Here is a 20,043-nt window from a genome sequence, read left to right on the forward strand (position 1 = left end):
GTTTAAAATAAATCCATATGAATCGAGCGGTTTCAACCAAGTCTTGTGAAGAAGAGACACAATTGCTTTATATGATGAACAGAAGCTCAAACGTGTGTGATGCACAAGAACTAGTGAGGTTTGTTCTAGCATGTGACACACACAAAAGCTTCCATGTTAACCATATGTTATGCTCTATGTTTGTGTCTTTAGTATGTGAATAAAAACCTAAATAAAATCTGTCCACCATATAAGTGATCATATTTATTTGTTTTCTAGCTGGTCCAAGTTGGTGAATAGATCGTTTGGCCCACTAGCATGTTCCAGAAACCAGTTTGATCAACTTAAGATAGTATGACCAAATGGTGGATGGATTGTTACTGGTCCAAGTTGGTCTACCATTTTGGATCAGTTATAAACCAGTTTAACCTGGATTTTTCTGGAAATTTTACTAATGTAACAAACAAATATTAGTATGTAAATGCATCCATGTTATTCATGAAGGAAGTTATTAATCATCATTTCCTTTTCTTATTTAGTCCCAGAGGCGAGGATTCTTCAGGGTGCCCAGCTTTCGACTTTTCTCCAGGCGTAACAGTGAACAGGTGACTCACCTGCCCTGTCTCTCTGGGCCACTATGACAGCAAATACAATAAAATGCCAAAGCTTAATTTCATTCTGCTAAAAACTCTGAATAAACGGTGCAATGCCTAATTGAACGTGTACGTTTACTCAGGATGGCGTCTTCAGAATGAGTCTGTCTCCTGATAGCACAGTGCTGGCTGTGATCCACTTCTCTGGCAGTCTCAGTCTCTGGAATATTCCATCATTCAAACTGAGAGGCAGCTGGAAACAAGAGGAACAAGTAATAAAATCACTGTGTGCGCGTGTGCTCGATTTTAGAGACTTAAAGCTGAAGTGCATACAATTCTGTGCCACTATTCTAATCAATGGGATTGCGACAATCATGTTTTTTTTTAAAGGGGTTTCTAAAACACTTCGCTTGCCTGCAATTGGTTAGGCAATCAAATAGTCACACCCCTAAACGCGCACCACTGTCTGCAATTTTCATTTCATGCTGACTTTAAAAGTGTGCTACTCAGCAATTTGTTACGCAGACACCTAGTGGTGTGCATGCAATAGTGTACTTTTTTTATTTGGAATTTTCAGTGTGAACACTTCTCGCACTATTTAAATTACAAAACGTAACGGAGTTGTGCATAAGTATGCAAATTGGGACACACCTAGAGATTAATGTAGTTTTTAGCTAGTTATGAAATGAAGACATATCAGTAATCAAAAGCAGTTTTATTCTACATGAGTCTACATCATTTAAAAAATTTTTTTTTACATTTCATTGTGTAAACTTGGGCAAAAAGCTTGGAGAGAAGAAAACATGGAGAAATTATACATTTCAGCTTTAATATTGCTTTCCATGGCACAGCTAGAAATGAACACACCTTTTAACAATATGTCTTAAAATGATTTGTTTGTTCTTGTCTATGCATGCTTGTGCATCTTTTTTTTCTCTTTGTAGCACTTGAAGTTCAAACTTCAGATGTCATGCTGCTACGTTCCTCTGATTTACCCACCACTTTGTGTTCTGTCACTTTAGAAACAAAACCTCTCCCAGCTATCCCCTTTTACCCTCTCTCACTTGCTCTTTCTTTCCTTTAGCCGGGATTTGACGAGATCAACCCGGAATGGAAGACTTCGCTGGAGAAGAGAAAGAAGATAAAAGGTAGCCGGACCCTCAACTATGGATGTGTATCTACTCCTACACTTACCTAGCACTATTAATTATGTAGTGAGCCCAGACAGAGGGGGTGGGAGGGAGAAGAATGCTTTAATAAAACCCTGCGTCTTGTGTCTTTGTGGAGAGGCGTTAAATTCAGACAGTGACATTTTGATTGTGGGTTTAGATCACACGTTTTCATAAAGCTTGTCTTTCTGCTTGTCCTCGGTTTGTGCTTTCTTTTCTGTTTCCTCTTTGAAAATGATGTTTCTAAATCATCTATCACATTTAGCTGTGGAATGGTGACTTTTAAATGAATGAATGTCTGTGAAATGTTTTATTTATGATATTCAGAGTTTTTTTTTCCTGTGGTGTTGTTCTCAACACCTGTCTCTCTTTGTCTCTCTCCTCAGATAAAGAGCAATATCAGTCTCTGTTAGATGTGAGCTGGTGGAGTGAGACTGCTTTGATTTTAGCCCGCTGCTCTGGGGCCCTCACTGTGTCTTCTGTGCGGACACTCAAAAACCTTCTCGGGAAGTCCTGTGAGTGGTTTGAACCCTCACCGCGAGTCACCTCAGCCCACGATGGGGGATTCCTCAGTTTGGAGGTGTGTGTTTCTACATGTATCAGTTTTAACCAATGTCAAATATTGAATATTCCTGATATATTTATGTTGATTTTAATGGTGGTATAAAATTAAGAAACATTAATCTTTTGTTCACAGAACATGCATAACCAAAAAAAAAAAACTATGAAGGCATTACTCTTAATATCATTAATATTTTTATTTTTTCCCAAAGACTACTGTGTTTTGTGATCCTTCCTTGTCTTGTGATTTTAAATCCACCTCACTCTAGCAAAGTTTAATTGATTTCAGAAAAAAATATTAATACTATTATTATCCATTACAATGAATTAACTCAGCTTGAAATATTGACAATTTTCATATATTACTATGTTTTAGTATTTCATATGATTTAGTAAATTATATATGTATTTAAATGATGTTGTTTTATTAGTACATAAAATGAATAAGTATCATTCTCCATTCTGCTTAAGTCCTCTCCCTAATAATACAATATTTAATTTCTACATGGATGCATTACATTTGACCAAAAGAGACAGTAAAGAAAATTACAATCATTGTTACAGTTTTTTTTATTTCAAACAAATGCTGTTATTTTTAACTTTCTATTCATCAAAGAAACCTGAAAAAAGCTCCAGATCAGCAATTTTTTTCTGAAGGATCATGTGACACTATGCCAAAACAGCAATAAATCACATTTTAAAATGTATTTGGAAAGAGATAAGTTATTTTAAGTTGTTTTGTTTTGATCAATTAAATGCAGTCTTGGTGTGCATAAGAAACCACTTTCATAAACATTTTTAAAACTCTTCATGACTTTTGAACAACTTTTTAACTATAATATAATTCATATAATGTAATTAGGGCTGTCAAAATTAACAAATTAATTAAAAATATTCAATGCAATTAACGCAGCATCCTTTTTTCAATATTTTTACAATATACAAACATATTAAAAACTTTAATGTTCTTTGCGATTAATCGAGATTAATTCATTTTTTTAAACGATTGACACCACATATAATATAATTTCATTCATTAGTCCTTGTGACAACATGCTTCTCCATCCAGAATGCAGTCTTTCATTCGTAGCCGCTGATGGCAGTAATTACTTTTGCAAAGGAAGTCGTGTTATTCAGACACTCTCTCTATCTTCAGGCCATCATCATAAAAGTGCTTTACCGCTCCTCATCCTCTGATAAGAAAAAAACTCATCTCTTCCATCTCCACCTCATTGTTTTTTGACGCTTTCCACTGATGTAAAGCTCTCACAGCTAGAGAGATGTGAACCTGGAGGCGGGTACAGAGGGATGGGAAAAGGAGAGTGAGAACATTAGAGACATGTCGGGTTTTATTCCTGCTGTATGTTCGGTTGACGGTTTCCTCACTCCATAGGGAAATGCAGCACCCAGCTGTGGTGTCGACTGTGTGAAGTTTGTTTGATAGATTTTGCAGTGAGTGAGAAAGAGAGAAACAAACAGGTAGTGCCAGGAAAATCGGTTTGTGTCCTGAAGAAATGGGGTTTGTTAGACTTTCAATAATCAAACTCATCTCATTTTTGATTGTTCGGGACACTTTCTTTAACGTTTTGTTGTCCTTGAGTCTACCAACCAAATCTTTTTAATCTATTTCTTTTGATCCCTTTGTCCTCTCAGTGTGAGGTAAAGCTGGCCCATAAGCGTTCTCGTCTGGAGAGCAGCGTGACGGGTGAAGAGGACGATGGAGAGGATGACTCCGACTCGGATGAAGAGACCTCGGCGAAGGCACGTTATTTTGGATATGTGAAACAGGGCTTGTACTACGTGACTGAGATGGAACGTTTCGCCCCTCCCAGAAAACGGCCGCGCACCGTCATCAAGAACTACCGCCTGGTCAGCCTGAGGTCCACCACGCCAGAGGAGCTCTACCAGAGGAAGGTGGGTTTACTATAACAACCTGACGGAGTGGAACCGCCCACTTGTCCAAACTTAAAATGTAAGGGATTGTCATTATAATGACAGAATGACTGTACAATTGCTCTGCTTGGTTATCATAAAAAACTCTCCAAAGAAATAAACATCTGGACATTAACTATTGATTGTGAATTTAAATTATTTTATAATCTTACCTGTATGTCATCTTAAACCATCCGCTATGAAAAAAACATCCAAAATGTATGAAACAAGATGAGCACTGCAAAAATATTAGTTGAGTCTTGTTTTGGGTTCAAGGCTGTGTACTTATCAGCTTTAATCATAGACTGTAAAAAAAATATGGAGTGTCAGTGACGTCACCGGTAGGTTTCTGAAAAGCATTTTTGAAGCCCAAAGTTGGCTGAGCCGGCCTTCGCCATCTTGGCAGCGTGTCACTGCGGGTCACTCCCGGATAAACGAAAAAGGACAAAGAGTTGAAATGAAGTTGAAATAATGCGGATTGACAGCTTTAACAAAAGCATACATTATTGATTAAAGCTGCATTCTGTAACTTTTTGGGTTAAAAATGATTCAAAATAAATTTGAGCAAGTACATAACCAGCCAGTGTTCAAAACTATCTGTTTGCCTTAGCTCGATTCAAAACGGTAAGCTTGTGGATCTGGTGGATTTCCGAGGGAAATTCGAGCATGTCTTTGCGTCGTTTCGTCACATCTGTACACATAAAGGTGTCTCGGCTAGTAAGCTATATCGCGTGTGAGGATGTTGAAGGTGGAGATTTATAGCCTTTTCTCACAGCACTTGATATAATTAAAGCTACACTGTGTAACTTTTTTAGTTTATTCTTAGCTAAAAACACTAAGTTCTTTCAAAAATATATGTGCTCATTAATGTATATTTACTTCGGTCAAGTAATAAAGTATTATGCCATTGAAAATACATACGGGTGGGGGGTTCTAATGTCGGTCGCCATGTTGCCCCTCCATCTTGAAAGTACATTAGCCAAAGAGGGACATACGGTTAATTCAAGCTTCACCTTTCACTCATGGACGAGGTCGAACTGGAAGCCATGCTAATCTTGGACTACATTGGCCACCGTAGGAGTTAAAACGAAATCGGAATTGAGAGGAACAGAAACTAATATTCACTGGATGGTCATATACCTTTTCACCGCTAGATGGGGGTAAAAATCACACAGTGTAGCTTTAAACTTATTAATTTAATGGCGGATCCAGAAAAGTTCAAACGACAGTTCAGTGGCTACAGAAAAAAAGAGAACGCAACCGGGCCCATGCAAAAACAACGATAATATCGGAAGAGCATTAAATGTAGTCGCACAATGCTGATTATAGTTTGCATGGTTTGACGTGATAAGCGATCGTTAGATTTAATCAGCGCGATTTACTGCAATGCTTTTTTTGTGCAATGCAAAGTGGATGTCACTTACTTGTTCAGGTGACATTTTCCGGTGAAAATACTTTTGTTGGTCATACTTCCAAAAAGTAGAATCTGTGATTCCGAATGACAGGATCCACACCGGCGCTCTGACAGACAGCCACACACTCTCCTCAAAACATTGGATTCATCCGCACTGTGCTGTGCTGTGCGTAAAGTAAAGTTGATAATCCCGCGATTAACTGCAATTGCAGATTTCGAACAGAGATGGCGACAAAGGGAAAAAATACAGACTGCAGCTTTAACAACCTTGTATCTCACAGTAGGTCTGTCTTTAAAGGTATATACTGCAAGTTATTGTTAAAAATCAATTATCTTATGGAAAATGATTAGGATTTTTTACTTCTGGTACCTAAATAAAATGAATGACCGCTTAACCAAAAATGTTTGATTCTCTCAATTACTTATGGGGTGGAGATGGCGCAGTGGATAAGCCACATGCCTTTGGTGTGAGAGAACTGGGTTCGAATCCACTGTGAGACACCAATGTGTCCCTGAGCAAGACACTTAACCCCTAGTTGCTCCAGAGGCGTGCGACCTCTGAAATATAGCAATTGTAAGTCGCTTTGGATAAAAGCGTCAGCTAAATGAAATGTAAAATGTAAATGTACTTATGGGATTGTAATCTTTTTACTACGGATGTCCCGAATTGATCTCAAGCAACGGTATCATGGCCTATACATAATTTCGGCAAATACTTAATAGTCAATGACTCGGATCATATCGGGGGCACAAAAAACTTGATGGGGACATATCTAATTTTTACTCCTCTGAGAAATATAATGAATCCAGATTCAGTTTTAGAATATTTAGGAATAATGCATCTTAAGTATCTTGCTTAGTTTCTATCTCAGTCTCAAGTATGTTTTTTTGCCATTAAAATAACCATAGAAGTTAATAAATATAAGGGTTTTCACAAGAATAACAATTCGCGTTACGTGACCGAGTGGTCTAGAAAGATTATGTAGACTTTGAAGATTACCTAGCAACATCAGCACAGGCTCATTAATATTTATGGGCACAGAATTTTACATACAGTGACATCACAGCACTCCCATCTTCAGCCTCTTCCTCTTTAAAACTCAGTCCTTGCTTACACTCACAATAAAATATGCCAACCTCAAAGTAACAACTGCATTTTGTGAGATACCTCTGATCCTTACAGATTTACTTTGTTGCTGTAATTTTAACAGGCAATAACAGTTTTGTGAGTCTTAGACGGACCATTAATAAGATGAGGTTAATCTGGTGGGTGTGTTTGTGTTCACAGATTGATAATGAGGAGTATGGAGAGGCTCTCTCGCTGGCTCAAACATATGGTCTGGATTCAGATCTGGTCTATCAGAGACAGTGGAGAAAATCTACCGTCAGCTACGCTTCCATTCAGGACTACTTGGTAGGAGTCATTCTGTAACTACAACATTTGTAACATTGAAACAGCCAATGAAACACTTGTTTTCCACTCACAATGACACAAAAAACAAAGAATTTTTATAATTTTTGATGATGATTTTTTAGTCAAAAATTAAATAACCAGCACATTGCTGACTAAATTTGGTGTTTAGTATAATGTCGCTTTTCCACTGCACGGTACGGCTCAGTACGGTTCGGCTCGGCGCGGCACGGTTCGGCTCGCTTCGCTTTTCCACTGCGTGGTAAAACTCGGCTCGGCGCGGCACAGCTAGGTTCGCTTTAGCTCGGTTGCTTTTCCACTGCAGTTAGTACCGCTTCAAAGTGGGTGGGATTATGACTGATCGTTATAGTTTATCCGCTCCTCGGCAACTAACAAGAGGAACGTCTGCGCTTCTCGTCCACTGACCACGATTCAGCCATTTCTTTTTTGGAAGTTTTTTTTCTTCAAGCAAGTCAAGCAAGTAGTTTTAAAACAGGTGCTACAGCGGTGGCTGTTACTGGCTATTTAAATCTAGCGGGTTTGATGTCTCGCAAATACAATGACGCTGGTAGTGACGATTCTGTCTCTGACCAATCAGTGATCTACAGTGCTTCCACGTCACATTTTAGTATCGGTACGGTGCGCTTGGAACCTCAACAGAGATGGTACCATTTAAAGCGAGCCGAAGCGAGCCATACCATACCGCACCATGCAGTGGAAAAGCGCCACAAGTGAGCCGTGCCGAGCCGAGCCGTACCGTACCATGCAGTGGAAAAGCGTAATAAGTAGGTCTTAAAGGACAAGTTCAGTATTTTACACTTAAAGCCCAGTTTTAAGATCGTTTCTGATGAAATACAACGGTTAAGATTGAAATTTGGACAAATGCTGCTGTCCCGAGAATTTTCGGTTTCTGTGTTAGCACCCCCTTCCTCGACAATGGTTTCATAGGGGCACTGGAAGAATCATTCGTAAAACGCATTAAACTTTAGTTTACAGAAGGTAAACTCACAGATTTATCTGGGGTGTTCACTGACATGCTTACACAAAAATCGTTGCAAAAGATGCTTTCCAACTGGTTTTTATTGTAGTTTTTGTCCAACTCCATTGACTTGTATTGGATGTTCTGTGAGGTACGGTATTACTCCGCCGCCGGAAACGGAAATGGGGTTGTTTGTATTCTTTCTGTAGTCTTATGCAGTCGCGGTATCGTAGCCTACGCTATCCAAACATTGGCAAAGGTGCATTATCGCCACCAACTGGGCTGGAGTGTCTATTATTCAAGCTCTCAATGGAAGAAGGTCCGGCTGTGAGGCGTTTGAAAAATAGGTCCACGGTTTTACACCGAATGGTAAAACACCTGTTGGAAAGCATTTTTTGCAGCGATTTTTCTGTGAGCATATCAGTGAACACCCCAGACCAATCGGTGAGTTCCATCTCTTTGTAAACTAAAGTTTAATGCATTTTATGAATGATTCTTCCAGTGCCCCTATGAAACCATTGTGGAGGTGGGGGGTGCTACCACAGAAACCGAAAATGCTCGGGACAGCAGCATTTGTCCAAATTTCAATCTTATCCGTTCTATTTCATCAGAAACGATCTTAAAACGGGGCTTTAAGTGTAAAATACCGAACTTGTCCTTTAAGTATTTTCTTTTTTTCCCCCACAGAGTAAGATCAAGAAAAGATCATGGGTGCTGCATGAGTGTGTGGAGAGGGTTCCAGAGAATGTGGATGCAGCCAAAGAGCTCCTGAAGTACGGCCTGAAAGGAACTGACCTTGAAGCATTGATCGCCATCGGGGATGGAGAAGACCGGGGCAGGTGTGTGATTCATTCGCACAGATCTACAGATTTGCATACCTCCTCTTTGGCTGTTTGTTAACCAGGATGTATCTTGCATAGATTCATCTTGCCAGGTGATTTGGACTTGGACGATGCTTCATATGAAGAGTTCTTGTCCATGGAGGAAGAGATGGAGCAAAGAAAAGAGAGGGAAGCCAAGAAGAGACAGGAGCTCCTCAAGAAAGTGGAATTTAGCAAGTAGGCACACACACACACACAAACACACACACACACAAACACACACACACACACACACACACACACACACACACACACACACACAAAACCACGCACACAAACTCGGTTTCGATATCTTTGTGGAGATTCTCCTTTGGCATTAGGATTTTTTTACTGTACAATCTGTATATTCTATACCCTTAAGGCCTCATTATGCTTCTGCGTCAACTCCACGGCGTAGGTATGCCGTCACTCCTATGGCGTCGTGGCCGTTTTAAGGTTCTGCGTCAGGTTGAGTTGCATCACGGTGCATCTGACCAATCACAGCCCTTGTGGTCTGTGTCGCCTCGACGTGTAGTTACAATTTTTGGAGGTGCACGTCGAGCTACGGCGGAGGGGTTCGCGGCGACGTAGAGGGGTCTGCGGGGGTACGCCGTCGATTCGACGCAGAAGCATAAAACAGGCTTTACACTAACCATACCCCTCAACCTACCCATCACACAAAACTTTCTGCATTTTTACATTTTCAAAAAATATATAATTTAGTTTGTTTATTAATCAATTTTCCTGATGGGGACCACTGACTGGTCCCCAAAGTGTAGGTGACCTCAGGTTTTACTATCCTTGTAATGTAATATAAACACACACACACACACACACACACACACACACACACACACACACACACACACACACACACACACACACACACACACACACACACACACACACACACACACACACACAATAATTGTAAGTTGGGTAGATGTGATTTAACTACATCATTTAAGAATTATCTAGTTGGTTGCTTATACGGGTGTCTAGAAGAAGCCATTTTTAAATGGGCTGTTTGAATGCATACATGTATAACATTTATTTTTTCTAACTTTTAGGAGTACAGAGCTTTCTGATACCTTTCAGCCCAAAAATTATAATCCCCTTGAGAGGGAATAAAATATGAAGGCAGCTAATCATTTTCATGTATAAAGATCCATTTATACTATTTAAGGGAAATATTTTATGAAGATTAAATAATTAAATAAATAAGTGTCTTTTAATTTGTCACTGTATTAAAGCAAAGAAAATTATTAAATATTATCTTGGAAAATATTTTCTTGAAATATTTTTGAATGATGCATTGCAGGGTCTATATTTTTTCTGTCCACTATTGGAGTGATTTTTAGATGTATAAACGTAGTTAAATTGGTAAACAAATCAATGTATAGATACAGTTTTGATTAATCTAACTGTAAAACCCGAAATGGAAACATCTAGAATTTTCCTTTTCTCACAGTACCTCTAAAGTGTTCTGAAGTACCTTTATTTGGTATTAAAAAATATTGTGTTAAACATAAATAACTTAACTTGATATTTTTGACATTACAAAAATACATTTTGTTAAATCTATTTTTGTCCTCGCAAATTTTTTATAGACCCTTGTGGTGCCCTGGGGATCCTCGCACCCTAGTTAGAAAACTAGCACTCACTAGCATATAGATACTTAAAAGCCACAAAACTCATATTTTGATTTCATGGCATCTTTAAAAGTTGGACTATTTTTAATTTGACTTAATAACTTTTTAAAACTGAATTATCCTGAATAGTTTTACCATGCGATCTGCCCAAGAGCTAAAGCACAGCATGCTCTCAGCATGCTAATTAAAGCACCACCGCTAAAATGTAATGATAAAAAGAAAGGAAAAAACGTACAGATAAACTAGTCGACCTCACTAATGCGCTAGTTGGTTGTTGGATGTGACCCACCCCTAGTAGATGCTCATGAGGAAGTTAAATTCAGTGGAAGAGATCTTGGAGACAACACAGATGGGAAGGGAGAGAAAGAGCAGGAGACCGATAAAGAGAAGCGAGAGGAAGAGGTGTAGGATAAAATTAAAGCCGTTTATAGAATTATTTCTAATCTGCATAAGGTAATTCATGCCTCTGTTGTGCTTTACCCAGGAGGCCCTAATGAAAGAGCCCTCGGTTGAACACAAATTATGAACGCTCGCACACTCGATAGGGTGGAGGAAGATATAAACAAAAAAAATCATAAATTGGCTAACATTTGCCGTAAACACTGCGCTAATCAAAACACACTTGTTTACACAGAAAAAATTGCCTAATTTTTCATAGCGTAACTCCGTTAAACACGCGCACACACTCTCTTCATGCATATCACACAGAACTGTATCTAATTTGCACTTAATTACTGTACGCTTCCGCCAGCGGTTTGACACCAGAGTGTGTGTTTGTGTGTTTACTCCTCAGGCTGTTTGTTTTTATGCAGTCAGCATATTTAATGTGTGTGTTAATATGGCTGTTTATGAGTGTGTGTGTCTGTCTGTCTCTATGATGCATGATGTCCTTTTCACTCCATCAAGGGAGAAAGAGCGATTGACCAAGACAAAACCAATGAAAAAAGGATAAACAGTGGCGAGACAGATAGAAAAATAGAAACAAAAGCATTTAGTGAGCGAAAGAGAAGATAAAAGCGATGAAGAAAGAAGATAAAGGGTGACAGAGAGAGAACATAGACCGGCACATCAACATTGAGAAAGAGAGCGACTCTAATGGGGTGTACTTCAATTTCTCCTGACGTTCAGCTGTGGTAATGCAACAGCAAAAAAGACAATCATCATTCTGTTAATTTCTTTTTAACTACGCCACCATTATTGCAATGGGGTGGTATCGATCAGGCCGCTGGGTTTAGTTGAAGAGGTGTGTGTGTGTTTGTTAGAAAGCGATAGAAAGTTCAATGCTCTTCTTTCACCATCAAAGCTACATATTTTGATAGTGATTCCCCTTAACAATGTCTGCCTGTCAATCAGGCTTCAGTCATGCAGCGATGTTCTCTCAGTTGAAGATGACACTGCCTGCAGTTAATTCAGCTGCAGGCAGCACAGACTGCTTTCAAATCTACAATAGTTTTCAAGATCATTTCAGCCTTGTGTGCTGCCTTTTTAAAACCTTGTTTAAAAAATGTAAAATAAAAAGGGAATGGGGGTCTGAGACCAATAGTGACAATGCTTTTGTTTTGCGTTTTTTTTTCCGTTGGAAATTATTATCAGCATAACAATTTGAGTTTATTGAGACTTACTGAAGAAAATGTTATCTTTTAAATAGGATATCAAAAAAGCACTGTACATTATATTACTGAAACCATGGTCAAATTAAACCGTCATGTTTGCGTAAAGTTAATCTCTGTCAAGTTTTAATTAATGAAAACTAAATCTTTTTTTGCTAAATACCGTGTAAAAGAAGGTGATACAAATGAACAATTAATTCATTCATGTGAAACTTTTTTGTAATTTTAAATTCAGAATTTGTAACCCTAACTATTTCAAATGTTTCTGACTAACAAATGCCAGATTCATGGGATTGAACTTCCCAGGGTCTCTTGAAAGATGCATAAACTTATTTAAAAAGCTGGAACAATATATCATGATATTTTTTTCTTTTTTGTCAGCAACATGACCTGTTTGTTAACCATGTAGGCTCAGAACATTTCATTGACCATTCAGTTTTCATGATAATATTTACCGTTCAGCTGTGATTGATATTTGGTTGTTTCTTTCTTACAATTTGCATGCTGAATTATGATTGGTCTTTTGATTTGCCCATCTTTATTGTTGATTAGTCTCTCTCACCATTTCTCCCACTTTATTTGGGCTCACACTTTTTCTAGTTATCATTTGACCTTAATTAAATTAGCATTAAAATGTCTGTAGTCTATATATATATATACACAGTAAAGATATTTAAGTTTTTTGATTAAATATATAAAGTCTTTGATTAAATAAATTAAAATAAATAAATAATTTTGAAGCTAGAAAGACTTGAGCCTCAAACTCTACATTTTTGCCTCAAAGCCCACTTAACTTGAGTGTTGCTTGAAAGGAAATGACGCATCACATCAGTGCCACCTTAGAATTTTGATGTCAATTAGCATGTGTCTTTTAATTGCTCTATTGATGTGGTGTTTCAAACTGTTTCTGTGATTAAGCTCCACTATTTAATTACTTTTTAAATTCAGATAAATTTTCCAACAAAACAAAGATTAAGACAATAAGTATTAAGGCATTAAACTGCTGTATATTTATAAAGTAATCTTAGTAATTTCAAACCAGTGTACCTTTTTCATAACTACATTTTATCCTGTGACAAATCAATAGCCAATTCCTTTTGCAGTCATGACATTCCTATGCAGTCATGACATTTTTTTTTACAAGTCCTTAAATGGTTCATATAGTTGTTTTTTTTTTTTCAAGTTTGATGTTGTCAATAGCCGGTTACGTTGACCGTAAAGATGAGCGACCTCCAGCACACTAGTTAAGGGAACTGACAGCAGCGTACCAATGCTGCATGATTATAAAATGCGTCTTTTACAGTCAGGCCATGCATAAACCCTTGACACGGCATTGAATTCTGCTTTTAGTTTCATCACATTCAGTATGTCTGAAATAGAATTGCTCTAGCGTGTGGAGGCTAGAAAAAGAAGTGCTCTAAGCTTTCACAGGCGAGTGTGTTTATGCCAAGGCTATTCTTTCAATCTTCTTTTATCATGTTTGCATTGCGATAACATCCTGCAGTTCAATATTCTCCCCCAGTCCGATGGTCTGTGCGTGTGTGCGGGTCTCATTCGCATACAACAGGATGCTCAGGTTTCCGCAGTAATGCAGGGAGAATGAGATGAGATTGTAATTGCCTTCTGTGGATTTTCACGCTGATACACGCGCGCGCTCGCATGGGCATCCAGGCAATCAGGCAGCGGTCGCCTCACATTAGCCTGTCTTTGATGACCTAATCTGGGTCTATAATGGCTCACTACCCTTTCAGCACTGTTTCGTCCGCTTTTTTCCGTCAATCTCAAATTGTCCCATTCATCCGTATTTCCTTGTAATGCCATTCATTATATCTGTAAGCCTCTACATACATGTCTGTCAAACCCTCCCCCCCCCTCCCCCAGAGAGTGTGAAGCTTTATTTCATTCCACCGTTTTCATGGATATTAGTGGCGGCTCTCTGAAGTGGATGTATGCTGATAAGCTCCAGATAAGACTGTGTTTGCATGTTTAATCCTGTTGATGTCATGTTCTTTCAGACTGACTCTAGAGCAGAAGGAGCTCTGTAGAAGTAGACTGAAGCTTCTCTGCTATCTGGACCGCTTGGCCACTTATGAGGTAACGCTCTCCAAACTTGTACTTTTGTATTAAATAAAGCTTTAAGCTTCCATAATTTGGCTGTAAAAGGGATGAATTGGGGGTTAAAAGGGGCATATCATGGAAAAAGGTTTTTCCCTTGCTCAATGTAGAAACCTTTTACAATGCAAAGCGTCCTCCCCAGTCCAAACAGACCAAAACTAAGCTGCAAAAACAGCTCATTCAAAAATCATAATTTTAATTACATCACCTAAACTTACCAAAAATTAGATATTAACCACCTTACACTACCCTAATTTACTTATCAGTGACCATACTCCAAAAGGATGTCTTTTTTCCCGTTGTAAACTTCTTCCTTCTTCAGTGTAGAAGATTTAGAAGCGAAAACCAGGACACTTGAGGGTATCTTTTAAGCAGTATTCTTTTTTTGCTGTAGTCTGCTTCGTCCAAAATCTTACCCAAGTCAAGTCTAGTCTAACCTAAGGGAACTTTACACTGTAGTTTATATACATTTCAAGGGGCAGGGATTACATTGTGATGAACAAAGCATGGTAATGACCTGACCCTTTAAATCTCTGTGGCAACACTAAATTGACTGCATAAAAAACACTTGTATTGCAGATATAGTTGTACTTTTTCACTTTTGTTTTTTACTTTTTTGTACTTAAAATTACGAATATTAGATATTTTAACTGGGGAAAAAAACTTCATAAGAAATGTATTTTTGCGTTGCTGTTACTCGCATTAAACCACCAATACAAGTGTTCCAATGTTTTTATGAGAGATTTGAAATTATGTAATGGCTATACTAATAATAATGTAGTAATATGTATACATATTATGTATTAGGACACAGCATATTATTGTGACACTATCCACAAGGGGAAAAAAAGAGATACATATTTATGTTCAATTTGTTTTTCTCAATTCACACTTTTGGCAGATAGTTAATTTTTTACCCTATCATCATCTATTTAGTATTCAGGAGCTGTCATTCTAATCCCTTGATGTGATTTATGCTGGTATGTGGAGGCTAGCCAATTATAACCAAGGTAATTTCCATATGGAAGTCTTAAAGGCACAGTAGCAGTGTCATTTCAAACTAGCCTGACTTTGACGTTTTTATTGCAGAAAATGTTGATCAATTATGAATTGATAATAAAATGATGCAAACCACCTTCTGAAGTATTCTGAAACCATAAATCCACAACAAATGTTGTGACTTTGATTTAGATAGTCATTTAAATAATTTCCGCTCATCGTTTTATGAATAAAATGATCAATGTGTGTGCTCATATGTGTGTTCATATTGTAATGCTTTTTTGCAATCTAAAAGTCATCAGCAGAGTGTTTCTACTGTTTCATCCTATCGCATAGTTAATGTCCTGCTCGTACTGTGATGGATGGCCTTTGTCAGGGTCTTCATGTGTAATTGATTTCTATGGGAATAGTTCTGAATGTAACCAGACCTCTGAGACATTAAACACACACGTGCACACACATACACGCGGAGGCCCTGTCAACTTAAAGGCTGTAATTGTAAATGTCAAAGTGATAAATGTCAGCAGTGTGGACTGGGAGGATTTACCTCAGACATACACACGTGCGACCCTCTTCTGAACTCTCATGTTTGTTTTGCTTTCTTTCTCTTTCTCTCTGTCTCTTCTTTTATTTTCTGCAGGAGATTCTGGGTGGACCTCATGCGGCAGAGCAGCGATTTGATGCTGAGTTTTTCAAGAAGTTCCGCAATCAGAATATTGTTCTGTCAGCAAGAACGTACGCAAGGGTAAATCTCTCCTCCTTTGTTCTTGACGTGAGTGTGAGTGTGAGCGTCCCGCAGCGTGAGTTATAGTCACCATTTCACTGTTTTGTGGGTAAGTGTGTGCGCCCTCACTAGCGTGTAGGTAAAATATGGATTCCCCTCATATTCTGTGAGTATTTTAAAGTGTAATGTTTTAAATATGGTCACCTACCCAATGCAAAGGCTTCTGGGTCTTTGTAAAGTTGGATATATTGCTGCAGAGCATAAAGCTGTCCGTCCATTAGTTCCGTCTCATAAATCGTCTATTAATTAATTATCTCTATCAATCGTGTTCACTCATCTCATCTCTTTCTCTCCCAGGAGAGTAACGTGCAGGCATTGGGCATTCTCTTCACTTACCACGGCTCAGAGATGCTCCAGCATTGGCTCGCAATTCTCTGCAATTTCCCAGAAACCACCTCTCCTCACGAGTACTCCGACCTTCTGCCTAAGGCGGGGTAAGAATTACTTATTAGAGGATACCGATCTTCCGTGAACAGGATAAACAAAACCCACATAAATCTTTTTGAAAGAGCCTAACGGTAAAAGGTCATTTTTAGATGAGGGGTCTACTGAAAGAGGTTATTAGGTACTGTCTGCTGTATGAACGAATGAGGTGCTAGTTTAAAGCAGGTTGGTTATGTAAATGAGACATTTTGCAGTGAACTTTATCCATATGCGCTTTAGTCTTTGAGACCTTAAGATTATGAAATAACCGTAGGCTGTAGTTACCTGCAGACTAAAAATAAGTGCTGCTCACCTTCCTGAAGGGATATGTACACTATTACTTTTATAGAACATTTAAAAATGTTTTTAAAAGAAGTTATGCAAACCAGAGCTACATTTATTTGAACAAAAACACAAAACCATAATATTGCAGTTGCTAGGCGTCTTACAGACTACCTCCTAGAGAATTCATTTATTGACACTTTAGTTGAAAGGAGGAATCCTGAAGGTACAAGGGTTATAGAGCACACAGGTGTGGTCTGGGACCATCTGATCAGGGAGGTCTGGGAGAGCAAAGGGGGCCCTGGTGGTGCTGTGGTTGGACTTTGCAGACGCCTATGGATTGATACCCCACAAGCTGGTAGAAGTGGCTCTAAACTGGTATTATACCCTAGACAAGTTCATGAAACTTATCTTGGACTATTACAATGGTTTTAGCCTAAAGTTCTCCTCTAGGTCCACTACTTTGGAGTGGCATGAGCTCAGGTATGGAATTATCACTGGATGCAACATTTCAGTGATCCTTTTCGCACTTGCCATGAACATGCTAGTGAAGTCTGGCAACTACCGATTAGGGCTTTCATGGATGACCTAATAGTGACAATAGCGTCTGTCCCAGGGAGTAGATGGATCCTGAAGAGCTCATGAGCTTCGAGCTTAAAAAAATCCAGATCCCTGGTGTTGAAGAAAGGAATGGTCACAGACAAATTCTGCTTCACACTTGGCAACACTCGGATACCATCCATCATGAAAAAAACTAGATAGTAGCCTGGGTAAGATGTTCGATAGTTTGCAAGGTCCTGATCTCCACAATGGAGGTCTTTGAGAGGAGGATCAATAGGTTCTTATAGAAGTGGCTGGGACTACCTTGAAGCCTGAGCAGCATCGCCTTATACAAGTGAAACAACAAGCTGAAACTCCCCATCAGCAGCCAAGAAGGAAGTACAGGACATCTCAGCTCCAAGATGAGATACAAGAATCGCTTGAGAAAGTGCGAGCCAGCAGGATGTTTGGGATGTGGCAGCAGGGAGGCTGGACAAGGTGGTAACAAGTAGTACAGCTTAATTTCTCCTTGGCTGAGCTCTTGAAATCCAAGCACCACCGAATAAAATTCATAATCCAGGCTGTCAAGGATGTAGTACCAAGCCCTGTGTGTTCAAAAGGTGTTCAAAAGCACTGAGAGAGGGGTGCTATCGTTGGCGTAATGACAGATTCTTTAAAGCCATTGCAGCCACCATCTTCAGGGGTGTCATCCACTGCAAGCGCCTACGCTCAGCGGAGAATACCATCACTTTTCTCAGGACTGGGGAGAAGGTATCACCAGCAGTTAGGACAACCTCATCTGGCCTGCTAACAACAGCACAGGACTGGGAGCTGAAAGTCGACCTGGGGAAGCAACTTAAGTTTCCAGAAACTGTTGCCTTAACATCGTTAAGGGCAGATATCTGGCAGATCTCAGAATCCTAGCAGATTATCCTTACTTGCTATTCCCTGGATGGACCGTATAGAGGAGACCAATGAAAGTTAGAGAACCAAGTAAATCGAGCTAGTTCAAGAGTCCCGAAGAAATGTCTAGCAAGTAAGGTGCGAGCCCACTGAGGTAGTAGCCCAGTTTCTCTTCAGGGCCACTGGGCATTATTTTGCTGGGCATCAAGGGGGCCAGTTGACAAAGGGGCATTAAGTCGGCCACGGAAGCAGAGGAATTTGCTTTGAGATTGCTCTGGGTCAGGAGAGGAGAGCTGTGGGTGGGGTAGTGCTACCAGGAAACAAGTCGGGACTTGATCATACCCGGCTGTTCATTAATGTGATAACAAAGCTGAATATTCAGCTGCCATTATTCCAGTCATCAGTGTCACATGATCCTTTAGCAATCGTTTGAATATGCCGATTTAATGTTCATGAAATTTTTTTTTATTTTTATCATCTTACCCTTATTTAGTAGAAACTAAAAAACTTTATTTTTAGTTCTAATTTTAATGACATTAACATACCTTAATGTCTGTATTCTAAATATATATATATACATTTTTTTACAAACTTCCCGATCTAAGAATTGAGAAATTAGATAAATGCCAGGCAGTCTACTTGAGGAACGACCACTCCCTGATGAGACAAAGGACCTTTCTGTAAATAAACATTTGAAAACTCTCTTGTGAAATTATCATTGTTAGCAAATGTTTCAATGTGAAAAGAAGGTCTGTCTATATAATGCAGTGTTTCCCCTAGAAATTTTTCCAGCAGCGGTGCTGTTATGTGCCCGAGGTTGTTACCAAGCCGCGCGTGGTGGGGTCCGGGGGCATGCATTGTGGAAGATTTTTTTTTTAAATAACCCCTTAAACCATGACTTCTGGCAAGTTTTGTGGATAGAAATGGACATTTTGAGAAAAACAAATATGACATACCATCAACTGATTCAAGGCATGATTATTGCAGCACGTACCTTGAACTGCAGTCACAAACAGAAACCGTCTTAATACCTCAATTTAAATCTGGTTCCTTGCATTTCCAATACATTTGATAAGATTCACAGCTGTAATTTGAGTTTTCAGCTCCTTTAGAAAGAAAAAAATTCTAGCCATATCCTGAAGAGAGGAGGTTATAAAAGTCTGCAGGACCAAGATATCTGAGCTTACTCCGAAAGACCTTGGATATTTGAGTCTAGAACAATCTGTAACACAGCCATTATATTTAAGAGCACACGCGTCTTGAGCTCAGAAGTCTTAAATGTCAAACATCAAATATCTCAAGACAGCCACTGAGATTTAATCACTGACCTCTGTTACCAGCAACAACCTGAGTGACCAGTAAGTTCACCCTTATACTTGTACTGCTTCTTCACTGCTTTCACTGCCAATTGTTTTTTCCTTGAAATGGGGAAAATTGGTTTTGTGTAGAAACTTAATTTAGCTAGATGTGTATTTAAGGAGCAATTAATCACGAGTGGCAGACAGCTGTATGTAACATCTGTAGTATTACATGAATGATTTGTCATTTGTCAATTACTTTCAACAGTCTCTTTTGACAGCAGTCTCAAAATAGACTTCAGTTTAGCTATAATTTCCATTTCAACTTATAGGTGAGGAAGAAGAAATTAGATTTTGCAGATTTGAAGGTGCTAATATGGTGAATGCTTTTGTGGTGTCAGGTAAAACATCCTTAGGGAGTTCGTGCAGATCTTTTTCACCGTTGACACTCTAAAAGTGCACAGTCTCTTTTGACGGCTTCAGAACTCAGGCATGAAAGACGGATGTAATTGCTCTCTCTAAATATATACATGAAAAGT

The 20,043-nt window shown here is 38.9% G+C and overlaps 1 protein-coding gene across 2 annotated transcripts in view; it reads left to right on the top strand.

Annotated features, from left to right (window-relative positions):
- nbas (NBAS subunit of NRZ tethering complex) overlaps window positions 1-20,043 on the top strand; it is a 181,837-nt gene that overhangs the window by 20,281 nt on the left and 141,513 nt on the right. For both annotated transcript variants that reach the window (XM_077220068.1, XM_077220069.1), the window contains exons 11-21: window positions 519-584; window positions 716-844; window positions 1,657-1,720; window positions 2,128-2,321; window positions 3,956-4,216; window positions 6,937-7,062; window positions 8,726-8,877; window positions 8,959-9,096; window positions 14,176-14,254; window positions 15,915-16,019; window positions 16,356-16,492. In XM_077220068.1, the coding sequence (XP_077076183.1) occupies window positions 519-584; window positions 716-844; window positions 1,657-1,720; window positions 2,128-2,321; window positions 3,956-4,216; window positions 6,937-7,062; window positions 8,726-8,877; window positions 8,959-9,096; window positions 14,176-14,254; window positions 15,915-16,019; window positions 16,356-16,492 (1,451 nt within the window). The remainder of the gene's footprint in view (window positions 1-518; window positions 585-715; window positions 845-1,656; window positions 1,721-2,127; window positions 2,322-3,955; window positions 4,217-6,936; window positions 7,063-8,725; window positions 8,878-8,958; window positions 9,097-14,175; window positions 14,255-15,914; window positions 16,020-16,355; window positions 16,493-20,043) is intronic.

This window comes from Siphateles boraxobius, unplaced genomic scaffold (assembly GCF_051911475.1).
Source record: "Siphateles boraxobius isolate OS27281-9 unplaced genomic scaffold, OSU_SipBor_1 8, whole genome shotgun sequence".
NCBI lineage: Eukaryota > Metazoa > Chordata > Actinopteri > Cypriniformes > Leuciscidae > Siphateles > Siphateles boraxobius.